Genomic DNA, 15796 nt, shown 5'->3' on the forward strand with positions numbered 1-15796 from the left:
TTGGTGGGTGTCTTGTGAGGAAACGGGAGGGAGTTAGTCATTCTGACAGGAGAATATGACAGTAGTGAACTTGGGCATGTATTCTTGGGGAGGCTCTCTTTAGCAAGCGGCTATAGGGCTTACCTTATATTCGGCTTCTTCAAGAGGAAAAGGAGAGGGCGAGGAGAGAGAGAGAGAGAGAGACGGTGCAATAGAGGAGTGGTATCACGAGTTGAACGCGGTGAAGGAGTCGAGAGTGTCGAGACGAGAAGACTAGAGGGGAGTGCAGGCACTATTACTTAAATAGCATCCGACAAGAGTGCGTGCCGATAGCCTTGCGAGTTGGTTTGACGCCACGGCCCTGAGGAAAGATGCACCAGACTATTGGGGAGGTGGATCGTTCTTGAAAAAAAAAAAATAAAATAAAACAACAAACAAAAAACATTCCATAATCTTTCCTGAGGCAGCCCCTCCCGCTGATGCTCAGGGGGAGCGCCTGCATACATCCAGTCGTGATCAGTGGAACGGCCCGATCAACGCATGCCTCTTGGCGGGCGCGTCGCGAGCCGCACAGCTCCTTGGGCAAGGCCGCTAAGGATCACGGGCGGCGGCGGGAGAATGGGTTACGGCAAGAAGGGGGGGGGGATTCCAGATGAACCTTAAAGGCGGTGCCATGCTTTGTGAAATTAGGTTAATTTTCCAGTACCGGTTGCCTATGCTCGGATTTCCCCAGTCACCGGCTTAATCGAGCCCAACGTGCCTCATAGCGTCGAGATGCCCTTCAGCAGGCAGCCATTCTGCGAGCCTTGTTTCGCGTGGGGCGGCCTGCTGAAACGCGCTCTGATACTCCACCATATAGGGTATCTCCTAACCAATCTCCGCATCGGATAATGCGAGGAATTGGCGATGCTCGGTTGTTATGCACATGGGCTCGCAACAAGCTAGTGTATGCGAACCCCAGCGGGAAAAAAGCTAATAAGCATGGGAGCCGGTTTCCTTTCTGCGCATTGAGTTTTCCCAAGTGCCCGACATGCATATCCTGCGGGCAACTCGACCTCTCCTTCCAGTCTTGCACTCTCAAGCCGCTGGAAATATCAAAACCCCCTCGCGCTCCATCCTCCATTCGCTTCTAGCCTGGAGCCCAATCTTGGTTGCGGCGGCTTTTATCGCGTCCCTGATATATTACCAGCTGGTCCACCCCATGTGAATCCCTAGCATAGGACATTATGATGTCCTAATCGGCTAGCTCGCTATGTAATTGATTGCCGCCGAATATGGCGCTTTTGTCCTCTCTGTTTTCTCGTTGGATGCTATTGTCCAATACTCCACTATTTTAACTTCTCAGTCCACCTCCTCGCACATGATCATTCCCTTGCATTCCCATTTGCTAATACTACAGTTTCAATTGCTAGCAGTAGGAGTGCATCAATGCAATTGATAGAGGACGAATCCTTTACATGCACGATGAATGGCGGGCTTGAAGCTAGCATCGGACAAAATTGTAATAGCAACTCTTTCTACCTTCACAAGTTCTTTTGAATAGCCTTTGTAAGCCTTTCTAGTCCAATGCATATCGTATTGGATTGGAGTGGGAAGAGTAGTAGCTAGAGTATCTTTATTGCACTCTTTCGACCATCTCTATTAAAGTGTCAGTTCGTTTTCTCTCTAGTGGCATGCTGTATTATGTGCTGCCATTAGTGATTACCCCTCGTTTTTCGCTCTACCTAACGTCCGCTACTTCGCAAGAGGCTACAGAGCGGTGCCGGGCAGTCAGCCTTTCCCAAATGATCGGACAACTCTCTCTAAATGGGAAGTATTGGAGGTTGCAATAGTATATAGTGTGAAATATTCCAAGCATATCCCGGCAATCCAATCTATCAAGGTTATTTATCCATAAAGGACCAGAGAAGGTTGATTCTTAGAACAAGTTGCGGGATAGAAATCCCCGCCAGAACCAATGCAAGCGATCGGTGCGGGCGTGGTACACTGTGCTCAGTGAGCTCTTCTCATGGACCGGTGTCGGAGTATTTGCCATGTATAGAGTGACCATAGTCTTGCCTAATAATGAAATATTCACTGGCAAACTAATTCATTGCTCGGTCGAGAGAGGAAATCCCTTGGTATTACACAAATGACTACTACCTGAATCTAGTATTTGGACTGTGTGAGTGCTCAGCCAATCCGATTAGGTAGTTTTACATTCTACCCTTTCATTCCAACAATGCTACGTGTCTTCAAAGAATGAAATATGGCTACAAACTGCTTCTATTCATTTTTGGCCGATCCATCCTCTCAGTGGAGATTAGAGCACCTTGGGTTTATCGTAATATTGCCAGTTTTCAAGCGTCAATAGATCACATGGGGCTAGGTGAGATCCTGGTGTGCCAATGAAATTCAATTCCTAAACTAGGTCGTGGAAGAGAGAGACGCAAAAGTGAGAAAAGAGGGGAGAAAATGGAGAAATTCTCCTGTGAAGTCCTCTTTAGGCATGGGATGGGGTGGGAAATCCATTCCTGGCTCAATGGTAGAGGCATGTCGCGGCTGGTAGATCAGTGAGGACCTCTCTCGCTCTCCTGTATCCCTCCGCGTAACTCATGCGGTACTCTCCAAAATAAGGCCAGGATCGCCAGCAAACAGGTGTGTATAGAGTCCTGATCCAATATTTGCCCTTTGCAGGGAAAACGAATCACCGCACTAGAGCCACATCCGGTAGGAGTGGCTTCACGCATCTATTTCGTTATATATCCATATATGCAAGCACACCAGCGTTTCCATCCCCTCGCCAAGCGGCCCAGAATGTTTGGCCTCCGGCCTCCGTCTCCGCAGCCGTCCGCCCACTCTCCCGATTCAATCGGCCGCCGCCTTTCCGAGTCTGAACCCTGGCCGCTGTGCTGACGGTGGTGGGCTCACATATCCCACCGCGGCACTAATACATATCTTGCCGGATCATTTCCAAGTGGCCCAAATTCGTGCAAAAAATTCACGCTTTTCCAAGCCGCGTTGCGATTCGCTCGGAAAAAGGTCACACATTCTCTTCACACATTTATTTCCTCTTCGGCTTTTCCCTGTTAGATCAACGCAGCTCGCATCCATACCCTCGCTCTCCCGTCCTCCTCCTCCCTCCCCCATTCTCATCGCACTCTTTTGCATTGTTGTTGGCCCTCTAATCTCCGCATTCGCATCACGAGGGTGCATTCTTCCTCTCTCCTCTTTGAATTGCTGTGATTATCAAGAGAAGCGAGCAGTGGGCTTATGGCAACCCAATCGATCTCATTCATCAACAGAAAGAATTCAACCCTGACTCTCGCCCATCCATTTTCCACCGCCGCCCCGCTGCTCTCCACCGATTCTGCGCCCATGCCGCCTGCCGCTCAGCCCACCCCTCATCCGCAAACACTGGCCACATTCCCTTTTGTATTTGCTCTTCGCTACATCGCTCTTTTCTACACATATGTCTTTGGCCTTTTTCAATCAGGATCCAAATCGGTGCGGGATGCCCATGTGATTGATTTAGAGGATACTGAAGACGAATCTTCGGGGAAAACAAGCGCCTGTGCAACCGACCCCGCAGAGGAAATTGTCATGACTTCAACCGGGATCACCATGAAACCCACTGCACGGCGCCGTTTTGGAAACCCCAAAGGGGCCAAAGTACGTTTAGCGCCGGCTGGCAGTGGCGCAACCGAATCGGCCGCTTTTGCGGTCAAGTCCCCTGCTGCCTCAACCGAAACTGCTGCTTCCGCCACCGGTGCCCCCTCCGCCTCCTTTCCCTCCTCTGGCACCTCGCACACCTCCCCACCTACCGCATACTGGCGTCAAAAAACGCTGGTCCTTGATCTGGATGAGACGCTGATTCACTCCACTTCACGCGGCAGCTTCAAGGCGGATGCCCATCACGTTGAAGTGCTTGTCGACAACCACGCGTGCTTATACTATGTGTACAAGAGGCCCCACGTCGACTATTTCTTGCGCAAGGTGAGCGAATGGTACCGGGTGGTGGTGTATACCGCATCGATGGCCGAGTACGCAGACCCCGTCATTGACTGGCTTGATCCGCGCGGAAGCATTATTTCTGCACGATATTTTCGAAAAGTAAGCATCCTAACATGGCCTCTATGCTACTCCACTTTTGACTAACGGAGGGGAAAAAATACTTGTTTCTTTTTCGCACCATAGTCATGCATACAAGGTGACGATGGAAGTTATTTTAAGGACTTGACGATTATCGAGCCTGACCTCTCGAAAGTGTGCCTGGTGGATAACTCCCCCGCATCGTTTTGCTTAAATCAAGGTAGAGTAGAAGGATCCCTTTGACTATTCTTGGCAAGACCTCTATTCCTAACAACCCATGGCCTTGACATACTCTAGAAAACGGAATACCAATAGAAAGTTGGATCAACGATCCTAATGACGAGGCATTGCTCGACTTGCTCCCCTTTCTTGACGCACTACGCTTTACCGAGGATGTACGCTCCGTGCTCTCCTTGAGATTACTTGGAGTGGAGCAAAGTAAACCTGGGTGACCTAGGGGAGAGGATTGCGTTATTTTTATTTCCTGGTTCTTTTTTTTTTATTATTTTGAACGGTTGTAAGTGTCTATCTATTTCTATTCATTAAGTAATTTTTTCTTTCTTTTTTCTTTTTATCTCTCCTTCTTCTTCTATCGCCTCCTTCTCCTTCTCCTTCTCTTTATTATTTTTTTAATTGATATATTAAGATCATTCTTTGAATCCTCTTTCAGCTAAACTTTTACTTTATATATATATATATACGATGATCTCCTTTTCGATTCTTTTCTTGCCTTCACTTTTACTTTCTTTCTTCTGCTTTTTTCTGTATTATAAATTCTCTTTTCTTTTCTTTTGTGCTGAATTGATTTTATTTTCCTTAATGGATCGCTGGTATGCCTTTCGCTAGTCTTACAAACAGTTCCCATGATAGATCTTGAAAAACAGATGGAACGATTTTTTTATCGTATGACGTAATCAGCCACCATGTGCTGAGAAAAATCGAGTTTTTTTATTTATACATATGCGTTTTCTTAAACAATAGTGTTTTTAGCCTCGTCCATGAGAACGCATTGACAAAAAAATATTAAACATAAATTGGATGTTAATCTAACCATTTGCTTTAATAAAAAAATGTGGAATGATATAGATGATCACAGCGGAACCATCAATGGCGGGGTACATCTAAAAGGTTTAGCCAGTCGAAGACAGCAGCAACAGCTACAGCAACAACAACAGCAAAAGCAGCAGCAGCAGCAGCAGCAGCAGCAACAACAGCAACAACAGCAGCAACAACAGCAGCAACAACAACAACAACAACAACAACAGCAGCAGGCGCAAAATGACCAAAAGCAACCACAGCCGCAACAGGCGCATCATACGCAACAGATGCAACAAGGGCACCCAGCTCAGTCCATCCAACAATCTAATCAATCACCTCAATCATCCTGGCAACACGTTCCTCCTCCTTCGCTGCAGGTACAGCAAACCCCGCAGAATGCAGCCGTGTCAAATAGTGATCGTGTGGCAAAATTCAAGGCCATGCTCGAGAAACGGCGATCGGCCCTGCGGGCAGGAACAAAATCGGAATCTGGAACTCCTGACAATGCGGCTGGTGAAGAGAAGGTGACGGGTGCGCCATCATCAACAGTATCCACTCCTACACCGTCTTCGAATGCTGCTATGCCTAACTCTGTGGCTAACCCAGCAAATAACACTATCGCGCCTACGTTTGACGCTATACCTCCCTCCAAGCAGCCAGAACGGGTAGCTAGCCTACCCTATAATGGAGTGAAAATAGAACCGCAAGATTTCAGTGATCGACGTGAATTCCAGGACAATGATAAAAGAGGCGAGACACAAGGAAATGTTCGAGGCCCTTCATCCCTAGAAAAGCATGAATCTGTAATGATGACACCACCGACTTCATCTTTTTCATCCTCAACCCCCTCATCCAATATTCCAAGCGCTTCAGCCGTGCAACCCATGCCTGATGTAATGGCATCATCTGCAGCGCCTGCTACGCCTGCTACGCCTGCTATGCCTGCTGTACTCACAGCCCCTCCTGCATCTACCGCACTACCGATTGCTGCTGAAACTATGGATCCAGAATATGAATCACCAGGAACCGTTGACCATACACGGAATATCTTGCGTATGAGTATGGATCTCAAGGTGTTTGAAACCACGCTGGGCAAGTTGGTGCAGCAGTCGCGGGACGTGCAGGATAGAGACTCGGATCTCTCGGAACGCGCAAAACAGCTAGAGGCTGAGCTCAGAGCCATCCACACGACCCGGGCGAAATTAGAACATGAGAGACAGATGGTCGACGAAGACATTCGATTCTTTAGCCAGCTGATCAACGAAAGACGCATCGTTATGTCTGACATGCTGGAGCAGACCGGTATCGCTGCACAGAGCGTGACGAGTGGCGAGCTCCTTCTGGAATTGCTGAGCGAGCCGTCGACCGGAGACGGATACGGACGCGCTCCAGCGGCCGGCAAGAAAAAGAAGACCTCCAGATACTGCTACTCATACAACTTCGGCGACTCGTGTGAACGCGGGAAAGCATGTCCGGACCTCCACGCATGCTGCTTCTGCGCCAACCGACACCCCTCCGCTGCGTGCCGAGCAGTGTCGCTGGTCGCCAGTGAAGCAGAGGTCCCGAAGCCTCGTATCTCTCTGGACATCGCCCTTGAGGGGATGAACTGGATCCCCGTCGCCACCTCCGAGGTGCTCTCGCGGCTTCGTGCCGTCAGCCACCGGATCTCGCATACAGGGCGCCTGATTGCCGATCATGCCGACTTCGAGCATGTCACTCTGCCCGCCAAACACGTGCTGCTTCCGCGCACTGAACTCATTCGGAAGGCAGTGCGCGATTCTCCTCACTTTGATCCATGCTATTCCGCGCATATTTGTCAAGTTTGGAACGACGAGAAATTCAGAGGGGAAAACCACTCCACCGTCACCTGCCAATCGCAGCATATGTGCTGGCGTTGCTTCGAGAACACCCACCGGGCGTTCGATTGCCCCTACGCTGTTTCAGGTATTTAATATCAATTTTTTCATATTCAACTTGAGATGTTCTTTTCAGGTTTGAATTGGTAAAAAGATAAACGTGTTTACTCCTTATGCTTCTTTCTTTTTCCCCCTCCCCCTTCCTCTCCTCTCATCTCCTCTCTCTCGCGCCCCTTTCCCTCACTCCCACTCTCACTCCCGCTCTCACTCCCACCCTCACTCTCCCACTCTTCGACCTTGGTTTCCCTTGTATATCCAGAGAGATCATTGGACGATCACGCGATATCAACCACGAGGAAGAATAGGATTGATCCTGCTGCTGCTAACCATAATGATGATGTGATAGATTCACTGATGGATGCCGACGCCAAGGACGAGAGAAGAAGAAGCTCCGTGAATGTGATTTCGGACGAGGAGAAATCCAGCCCGAGGGAATCTCGCCGAGCATCTCGCACCGCCGATGACGCAGACGACAGGATAAGCTCGCCCGGAAAGATGGAAGAAATCGATCCCCACGATCCCACCTCCCCCTCCAAGCAGCTCCCCCGGCCGCATGTGTCGCAGGATCTCTCGCAACACCCCTCCATGCGACATCCAAAATACCGTCGTGACACCCGGTTTACCCCACACCAATCCACCCCACCCCCGCCCCATCTGGCCGATATACCCGTCCCACCGCTCGGTTCGCGCTATGACTCCTCCTCGCGGGCCAGCTCTCGATCACGGCGCGAGACCATTGAGGGTGGTGGAAGAGGCTATCCTCGTTATGATCCTTACGAGAGGCCCTACGCGCCCCCCTACCGAGAGAGAGAGCGCGAAAAAGGGTTTGGGCGAGGTCGCCCTCGCGATACGAGCAGATATAGGCGCTCAATGTCCCCGTGGGACGCAGAGGGCCGCGTTCCCCAGCCTGCTCCTCCCAATCATCACAACGAATGGGTACCTCCTGCCGGAGGTTATCCGCTCCCCGCGGCGCATACCGGGAATTTCCCCCCTCAGCCCACCGCTGCGCGACGGCCCTACCCCGAAGCTGAGCACTACAAGCGCCCTACCGGCTACCCCGAAAACTACTATGGCTACGAACGCTATGAACCGGAGAGATATTCCATGCCTCCCCCTCGCCGCCCCCCACTTTATTAATTCTCCCCTCTTAGGAAACTTCCATTTCTACTGCTAATGATATTAATTGAATCACCATGGGCTAGCCCTAAAATCATTCATCGTATCTGTTGGGGGGGGGGGGGTGCAGGGAAGTGGATAATGACTATTTTTCTTTGCACCTGGTCTATTGACTCGAGTTATAATATGTCTTCCTTCAGAATACTTCTAGGAACTAGTTTAAGCTCATTTCTTTCTTATACCAATCTCTATGTATACATATGATTTTGCTAGGGAATAATACATGTTTCCATTTTGCAAGACTTGTCCCCATCCAATTCGGGATGGTAAGACCAAATGGCCTAGGCGCAGGAAAAAAAAAATCAACTGCAAAATTTAAAAAAAGATTTAATCTGACGCATACCCTTGCTATTTTTGCAAATACTTGCATTTCCTTAAGAAAATCCAATTAAGTATAACTTTGAGATGTCAACCGGTGTTCATTGCCAGGGAGTAAGAGGCGAAACCAAATTTGATATATGGAAGGTGAGAAAACGGAAAACAAAAGAAATAAAAGCCCACCCGAATTTTTTTTCCTTTGCCAAATATTCATAGGCTTCTCAATTTCCTAGTGACTCTCCCACTGTTTTTTTTTTCCCACCTTCCTGCCCTACGCGATTTCTCACCAGGTCACTACCAAATAACCGATTAATATGGCAGACGTAGAAGCTGGCGGAGCCACTGCACCCGACACCGCAGCCGCGGCCCCTCCTGCTACAGGGGCGGCCACCACGACCACCGCACCCGCAGCCGCAACCCCGGCCGCACGCACGACGGCCAGCGGTTTGGGCCTCTGCGCCTTCGCACTGAGCTTTTTCATCCTCAACCTGTGGATTAGTGGAGCGTTGTAAGCTATCCCTCCATTGCCGTCTTCCCCCCCCCTCTTGCCTCGCTAATTCATAATTTTTTTTCTCCCGCTTCTCTCGAATAGCGGAGGAGAGGCTGCAACGCATCTAGTCCTTGGCGTCATCATTTTCTACGGAGGCGTCACCCAGTTTGTGGCGGGCTTATTTGAATTCCGAGCGGGAGACGCATTCTTCGGGACGGCCTTCTGCTCCTACGCGGCCTTCTTCCTCTCCTTTGCCGGGCTCGCCATGGCCGGGCAAAACATCCCTTCGGGTTCGGGCCGCTTCACAGGCTCCGCTTCGGGGACATTTTTCATTCTCTGGTGCTTCTTCTCGCTTATCCTGCTGCTCGCGTCGCTCCGGCATCACTTCACCCATCTCTTCTTCCAGTTTCTTGTGTTCGTTGCATTCCTCTTGCTGGCCATTGGTGCATTTGTGAACAGCAATGGCACGCTCATTGCGGGGGCGGTGATCGGGATGGTCTCGGCCGTGCTTGCATGGTGGCATGGAATGGCCAAGCTGATCACCAGGGACACTTCCTACTTCAACCTCCCGCTTTTCCATCGGGGTGGCAAATAGTTAATCAAAAGGGGCGTGTATTTCGCTATTACTAATGCTTTGCTACATAATTCTAGTGTAATTGAATGTATTTGTTTGTTGTCTCTTACCTCTTTATTGTCTAGTATTAGCCGTGCTTTCGTCATATAATAGTAAACCAGAAAAAAAAAGACAGTAATCGGGCTAGCCAAGAATAAATAGGTGTATAATTTAATTTTGACTCGATAAACTTTCATTTGGACCCCAATTCCTCTCCCCACGGCCGAAATTCACTGAGCCGATCCCTCGCTCAGAGCAGGTCTTAAATCTTTCTGAAAATAAATACTGCACCACTCGATAAAAATCAATGTGCAAAAGCATCGTCTTTTTCCCCCCTCTTTTTTTCTATCCATAATCCATCACTGAAGAGACATTAGCGATATGTCGGCACCGCAGCAGAGAACCGGTATTGCCGCCGGCTTGAACAAGGGCTACATCACCACTCGTCGTGAGCTCCCAGTGAGGCCTTCGCGCAAGAAGGGGGTGAGTAAATCGCTTCGAACTATAATGGATGGATGGATGGGAGAGGAGGAGAGAGAGATGGGAGATTGGTATGGGGGAGAGGGATGTCGAATGGATGCAGTTGTAGCGAAGGGCAAGCTGGAAGGATGAATGGATGGATGGATATATGATTCTCAATGAAATGAAGATGGCGGAAGATGCAGGATCATCATGATCAAAATGTCTGATCGGCGATTTCAATTTTTCTTATACTCCTGTCTTTCTTTTGCTAGGCCCTGACCAAGCGCGTTAGCTTTGTCCGCAACATTGTCCGCGAGGTGTGTGGTTTCTCTCCTTATGAACGCCGTGTTCTGGAATTGTTGAAGAACTCCAAGGACAAGCGTGCTCGTAAGCTTGCCAAGAAGAGGGTAAGGATGCTTGCCACCCGATCATTTGCTATTCCGGTATTTCGAGGAATTCATGGCTTGTATGCTAACATTGTTGTCTGCTTCCCCCATCTGATTAGCTCGGATCGTTGGTTCGTGCCAAGAAGAAGATCGATGAGCTCTCCAACGTCATTGCCGAGAGCCGTCGTGCTCACTAAGCCATTTTACCCAAGAAAAAATGCTACATTTTTTTTCTTTCGTCCTCGCTTACTCTCCTCTTCTTTGTGTAATAAACATTGCCATTGCTCTCATAGTATTCTCGGTCGATACCGCGTGTTGTGGCTTTGAAAATCTAACGTGGCAATTCATTTTTGGCCTTCAAAAAAAAATTCAGTTTCCTAAATTAACATAAGTGGTATCTGAGCTAGCTTTGAAGAGTTCCCAATCCTCTCTCCTCCCACCTCCTCCCCCTTGGCAACCGGAAAATCAATGGCAAGAATGCGCATCATTGCGCTTCTCTTCACTATTTCATCTCTCACCCATTTTGCCTCCCCATATGCAAAGCTTTGGTCTCTCAGCGAGGACCCACTAGGGTTTCCGGGATACAACATTGTGATCCTCAAAGATTCTATTTCAAATAGCACCGCTCTCGAATGGATAAAAGCCTACACCTCCTCATCCTCATCTTCCGAGGATCCAGCCCATGTAACTGACGATTCGATGCGGTACGAGCCGGTAATTATGCGTGATAACAAGGGCAATCAGTTCCTCTGTAGAATCCCGCGCCCCTCAAACGAGACTGAGCATGATAGCACCAGGAAGCTAGAAGAAATGCAAAAAGAGCAGAAGGATGCGGTCACACTTGAACGCGAGGGAAAGATGAGAGGTTTGGAGCTTTTGGAGCCCCTAAAGACCCAGTGCTTGCTTTATGTAAGATGGATTGCAATGTCGATCCCAGAGACTGCGTATTTTCGCGCATACATTAACAATTCTCTGCTTTTTTTTATTTCATAGCTGGAAACATTCTATCATTATCAGTATTGCCATGGCATTGTTATCCGCCAATATAACTCCAATATTCCTGAGAACAGATTAAAGCTAAATGAGGATAAGAAGACGCTCAACTACATACTTTCTAGGTTCACCCATCCCGTTCTCAATTCACACGTGAATCCCCTCACCAATGAGCAAATGTTACCACACACTGAGCTGGTGAACAGCGGAGAAGGATACTATTTAAAGCAACGGTGGAGCGATGGGACCATATGTGAGGAAACAGGCAAGCCCAGGAGTATCGAAGTTCAAGTAATTGCTTTGCTCCACTTGATCGTGGGCATACCTCATATTCACCCTTTTTTTCTTTTCCTTTATTCGTAAAGTTCCATTGTCATCTTCACAGCGAAGACGATCACATCGTCCATTATAACGAGCGCAGCACTTGCAATTACGTGATGGTGATCAACACTCCAAGGCTTTGCTTTGACCCCATTTTCACCCCAAATAAGCACTCAACAGTATACCCGATTCCGTGCAATCCGATCGTGGACGACTTCACTTTTGCAAAGCGAATGGTAGATGCAACGCGGGCCATTGACGCAACGGCGTCAGGGGATGTGACGGACGCGTCCAAGAAAGATGCAAGCAAACCTGAATCGGACTCAGAGCGTTCTCAAGCCTCAAAGGGGAGAGTGGACGATGAGGGAAAAAATGAGAGAAAGGAAGGAGCAAAAGAGGACAAGTCAGAGGCGGGCCAGATATTCGACGAGATACTACAGTCGATGCTCGCTGGAAGACGAAACACAGAAGGGGACGACATGTTAACGCAACTGGTTTTCTCGAAGATATTAGGCGGTGATGCGAATAGTGGGTTAGCGGATATGATAAGAAAGTTTGCAAAGCAGCTAGACCCAGAAGGGGAAAAGGCAGGCAAGAAGGCAGAGGGGAGTGAAGAAGAGGAAAAAAAACGCCAAAAAGAGGCAAAAAATGAAGAGAAGGAGATTACTCCGCTCACCAAGTTGATCTTGATGCTCGAGCGTGAGGAAGATTTGGGGACACTGATTGAAGACGGAGTATCCGAGATTTTGCAGGTGTATGCGAACAAGGCCGCAAAGCCAGAGCCTGCAAGTGATGGCATGTCGGAATCGGGGAAGGAGCCTGCTGGGTCGGATCAAAAAGAACGCATCGCTCCCAAAGAAAAGCAAGGAGGGGAAGAAGCGGCCGCGGAGGAGAAAGAGCTCCCTACGCCGCTAACGCAGCTTTTATTGTCCTTTGCTGGAGATGGTGGCGACAATGGTGAAGCGCGTAACCCGAACCTAGCTGAAATGGCAGGAATGCTGCGGGCTCTTGCACCCATGCTGCAAGGATCTCCACCTAGCACGGATACGGCAAAAGAAAAGAAGCGTGAGGATAACGAGAGGGCAGATCAGCACGACCAGAGTAAGAACCAGCATGCTCCAAAGAACGACAAAGCGACGGCAGAGGAAGAAACAGTCACCCCCCTTACGCAGTTAATTCTTTCACTTGCAGACCACACCAATGGGGAGGACACCACTACCCGTGGCAGCGAGGATATGGGGATTGATTTCCTTCGTCAACTGAGTCAAGATGCTATTATTATTGATTTGCGGTCCAAAGCAAAAGAGGAGGCGAATAAGAAAAACGGAGAGGCGAAGAAGGAGCCTGCACCGGTGGAGGGGGGAGAACGCCCGCACGATGAGCTTTTCAAGTTTTTAAAGCAGTTTTCCCAGCAAGCGGCCACGGAGGAGGAAGAGGCGAAGGAGAAGAAGAAATCCGACAACGAGCGAAGAAAAGACGAACTATAATGCACTATGCATGAGCCGATCCTTATTTTCGTGGTTACCTTTTTTTTTTCTTTTCTTATCCTGTAACTTTTTAGTGTCGTTCTGCATTCTGGTCCTATCTCTTTTGAAGGGGAAGAGAACGGGGTGACTTTATTAAGAAGCCTGTGGTATTCGAGCAGCGTTGTTTATAAATCTGATCTTTCTTGTTATCTTCTAAAATAGATGTATATTAACTAAAAACGAAAAGCACTAAGCACTAAGAATACTAAATATAAAAAAAATCAAAAAATATTAAAGGGTCCAATATCCCTGCACAGCAAACCGTGCATTGAGTTAGAAAAGCAGTTGTTACGCCTCCGTCGTCTCCCCACTCTGCTTGGTTTCAGCCTCGCCCCCTCTCTCCTTTTGCACGATGTCTAGTGCTTGTTTAAAGCCTGCCAGCAGTTCTTCGGTGCTCTCTAGCCCAACCGACACTCGAACAAGATGTGCTGGTACTCCAAACTGCAATGCCCAGTCAAGCTCGTAATAATGGGCGAGAAGCGTGTATGGGCATGCAAGAGTGAAGTTGGTGCCTAGCGATGGGCCTTTGTGCACTGGAAGGTTGTCGAAAAAGACAGTTGCCATCTCGGGCGACTTCAGCACCACCGAAAACAGGCCTCCATACCCACCCTCGGGTGACTTGCAGGCCTCATAGTGATGCGACGTGATGAATTTCGGATAATAGATTTGCTCGACCAGGGGATGGGCGCGGAGGAACTCACAGAGCGCCTCCGCGTTATCGTCGATCTTCTTCGCGCGCTGGACGAAGTTGCGCGAGTTGCGCTCCAAGAAAATCGAGTCCTCGTGCCAAATGGCGTCCTCATATTCTTTGGCTAAGACGCCCTGGAGCACTTCATATTTGGGCGAGCTCGGGTTCAGAACGAAGCTGCCCCCCATCACGTTGCTATCTCCGCTGAAAAGCTTTGTGAGACTCGACACCACAATGTCGGCGAAAGGCAACACCCGGACATTCACAAAGTTGCCAATGGTCTCGTCCACGACAATGCAGAAGTCGTACTTGTCCGCGAGAGCTCGCAGTCGTGGCAGATCGGGCGACTTGAGGAGCGGATTGCTTGGAAACTCGCAAAATAGGGCAGATATGCGCTCACCTTCCTCCAGCAACTTTTCCAGTGCATCGATGTCGGCATCATCCCCACCTCCGAAAAAGTGGCAGCCCGGCCCGAATTTTTGAAGTACCTTGAGCGTGTCGGTATAAGGGAAACCAAAGCACACGCTCTTACGCGGCGTGCCGGCCTCAAGGATGTAGCGGTGGGCGTGGAATATCGCATTCATGCCGCATGGGAACAGGTACACGTCATTTTCAGTGAGAGTAATACCGCGATCAGTGTTCTCTTCGGTAGTGCTGTTTTCATCCACGATTCCCGCGATGCGCCGCCGCAGTGCCAACTTCGCCTTCTCCGCAAATCCGAAATGAAGATTTCTACCATAGCGCTCCTCCACATAAGTGGTTTGATCTCGCCCGAGTTCATTCTGCAGCTCCTCCAAGGATTTTTCTTCCGCTGATGGGGAAACTGGCGTGGAAGATTTTTGCCTGTATCGATTTTTGAACCTTCCTCCCTTCCTTGCCTCCTCATCAACTGTGCTTCCAGCAAGGCTCTCACGTTCTATAATTTGCAAGCAATACTCAGCCAGCCTCGAGGAAATTCCGTCGCCCGTGTGTTGCCAATAGGACTTGGCAGTGCTGAAGACATCCCTCGGGAAGAGCACCATATGCAAGGCTACCTTGGGTATTTCATCGTCAGGCTGAGGACGGAACGTCCATTCAGCAAGTCGAGGAGCCGTGGCGGGAGCACCATACTGCTTAATAAATTCACGGCATCGCTCCGCAGCCTTGCGAGAGGGAAAGAGCATCGCGGCCTCATTTGGGCGAGCAAATTTTTGTTCGCATCGAGAAGCAAGCTAAAATAAGGATGAGGATAAGATTTTACAGGGAAGAGGGACAAAAAAATGAAGCCACTACCTTTTGGATATCTTTATGAATGAAAAATCTCGGATACCCAGTTTGCATTGCGTTAAGAACCCGGGATTTGCCCTCTTCATAATCGACATTATCTTGCCATTTGGGAAGAGTCACGGATACGGCGTGCGGTGTGTACGCAGGAATAGGTGTGCCTAGTTCAGATGTTGGTTCCATCGTTAAGGATATCGGAGGAGGAGGCATAGCTTGGGCGAAATCCCCAGAATAATGAGGGATGAGGAGGTAAAATTTGGGGTCGAAATGGGGGTTGATTATAATTTAGATCTTTTGAGATATCAGTAAACTGATAGAGGCGCAGCTCTTCACGAAATTGGAAATTCCTGTAACCAACCATATATAATGGAGATTTGCGCGAAGTTAACGCGTAATATATTTAATTTCACGGGAACATAGAAGTAGGGGATGAGGCGTTAAAACGCGTAGTTTAAAGCCGAATTTAAAGTTCTTCTAGCTTTCTTTCCTTCGATTTTTCTTTGCTCTACGCGATTTCTCTTGAAAAATCACGGAAACAAACACTGATTATTTGAAC

The 15796-nt window shown here is 48.9% G+C and overlaps 7 protein-coding genes across 7 annotated transcripts; 5 read left to right on the forward strand and 2 right to left on the reverse strand.

The window, feature by feature from the left end:
• Positions 1-760: 760 nt before the first annotated feature.
• Positions 761-1204, reverse strand: VTP21DRAFT_2539 (uncharacterized protein; the record flags this gene model as incomplete). Its single annotated transcript, XM_069392742.1, has 2 exons — positions 761-1108; positions 1166-1204. 2 exons carry the CDS (start codon positions 1202-1204, stop codon positions 761-763), a joined length of 387 nt encoding a protein of 128 aa, XP_069250427.1.
• Positions 1205-3231: 2027 nt separating this feature from the next.
• On the forward strand, positions 3232-4502 carry VTP21DRAFT_2540 (uncharacterized protein; the record flags this gene model as incomplete). Its single annotated transcript, XM_069392744.1, has 3 exons — positions 3232-4071; positions 4156-4270; positions 4348-4502. 3 exons carry the CDS (start codon positions 3232-3234, stop codon positions 4500-4502), a joined length of 1110 nt encoding a protein of 369 aa, XP_069250428.1.
• A 618-nt stretch (positions 4503-5120) lies between these two features.
• VTP21DRAFT_2541 (uncharacterized protein) lies at positions 5121-8141 on the forward strand (the record flags this gene model as incomplete). Its single annotated transcript, XM_069392745.1, has 2 exons — positions 5121-7032; positions 7264-8141. The coding sequence occupies 2 exons, from the start codon at positions 5121-5123 to the stop codon at positions 8139-8141; spliced, it is 2790 nt and encodes a 929-aa protein (XP_069250429.1).
• Positions 8142-8403: 262 nt separating this feature from the next.
• On the forward strand, positions 8404-9583 carry VTP21DRAFT_2542 (uncharacterized protein; the record flags this gene model as incomplete). The annotated part of the gene is made up of 3 exons (XM_069392746.1): positions 8404-8446; positions 8820-9006; positions 9091-9583. 3 exons carry the CDS (start codon positions 8404-8406, stop codon positions 9581-9583), a joined length of 723 nt encoding a protein of 240 aa, XP_069250430.1.
• Positions 9584-9982: 399 nt separating this feature from the next.
• VTP21DRAFT_2543 (60S ribosomal protein eL36) lies at positions 9983-10646 on the forward strand (the record flags this gene model as incomplete). Its single annotated transcript, XM_069392747.1, has 3 exons — positions 9983-10084; positions 10336-10470; positions 10569-10646. The coding sequence occupies 3 exons, from the start codon at positions 9983-9985 to the stop codon at positions 10644-10646; spliced, it is 315 nt and encodes a 104-aa protein (XP_069250431.1).
• Positions 10647-10917: 271 nt separating this feature from the next.
• On the forward strand, positions 10918-13250 carry VTP21DRAFT_2544 (uncharacterized protein; the record flags this gene model as incomplete). The annotated part of the gene is made up of 3 exons (XM_069392748.1): positions 10918-11358; positions 11443-11733; positions 11808-13250. The coding sequence occupies 3 exons, from the start codon at positions 10918-10920 to the stop codon at positions 13248-13250; spliced, it is 2175 nt and encodes a 724-aa protein (XP_069250432.1).
• A 327-nt stretch (positions 13251-13577) lies between these two features.
• On the reverse strand, positions 13578-15450 carry VTP21DRAFT_2545 (uncharacterized protein; the record flags this gene model as incomplete). Its single annotated transcript, XM_069392749.1, has 2 exons — positions 13578-15188; positions 15250-15450. The coding sequence occupies 2 exons, from the start codon at positions 15448-15450 to the stop codon at positions 13578-13580; spliced, it is 1812 nt and encodes a 603-aa protein (XP_069250433.1).
• Positions 15451-15796: the final 346 nt, after the last annotated feature.

Source organism: Calcarisporiella thermophila (genome assembly GCF_041956535.1).
Source record: "Calcarisporiella thermophila strain CBS 279.70 unplaced genomic scaffold VTP21scaffold_14, whole genome shotgun sequence".
NCBI classification, from domain to species: Eukaryota; Fungi; Calcarisporiellomycota; class Calcarisporiellomycetes; order Calcarisporiellales; family Calcarisporiellaceae; genus Calcarisporiella; species Calcarisporiella thermophila.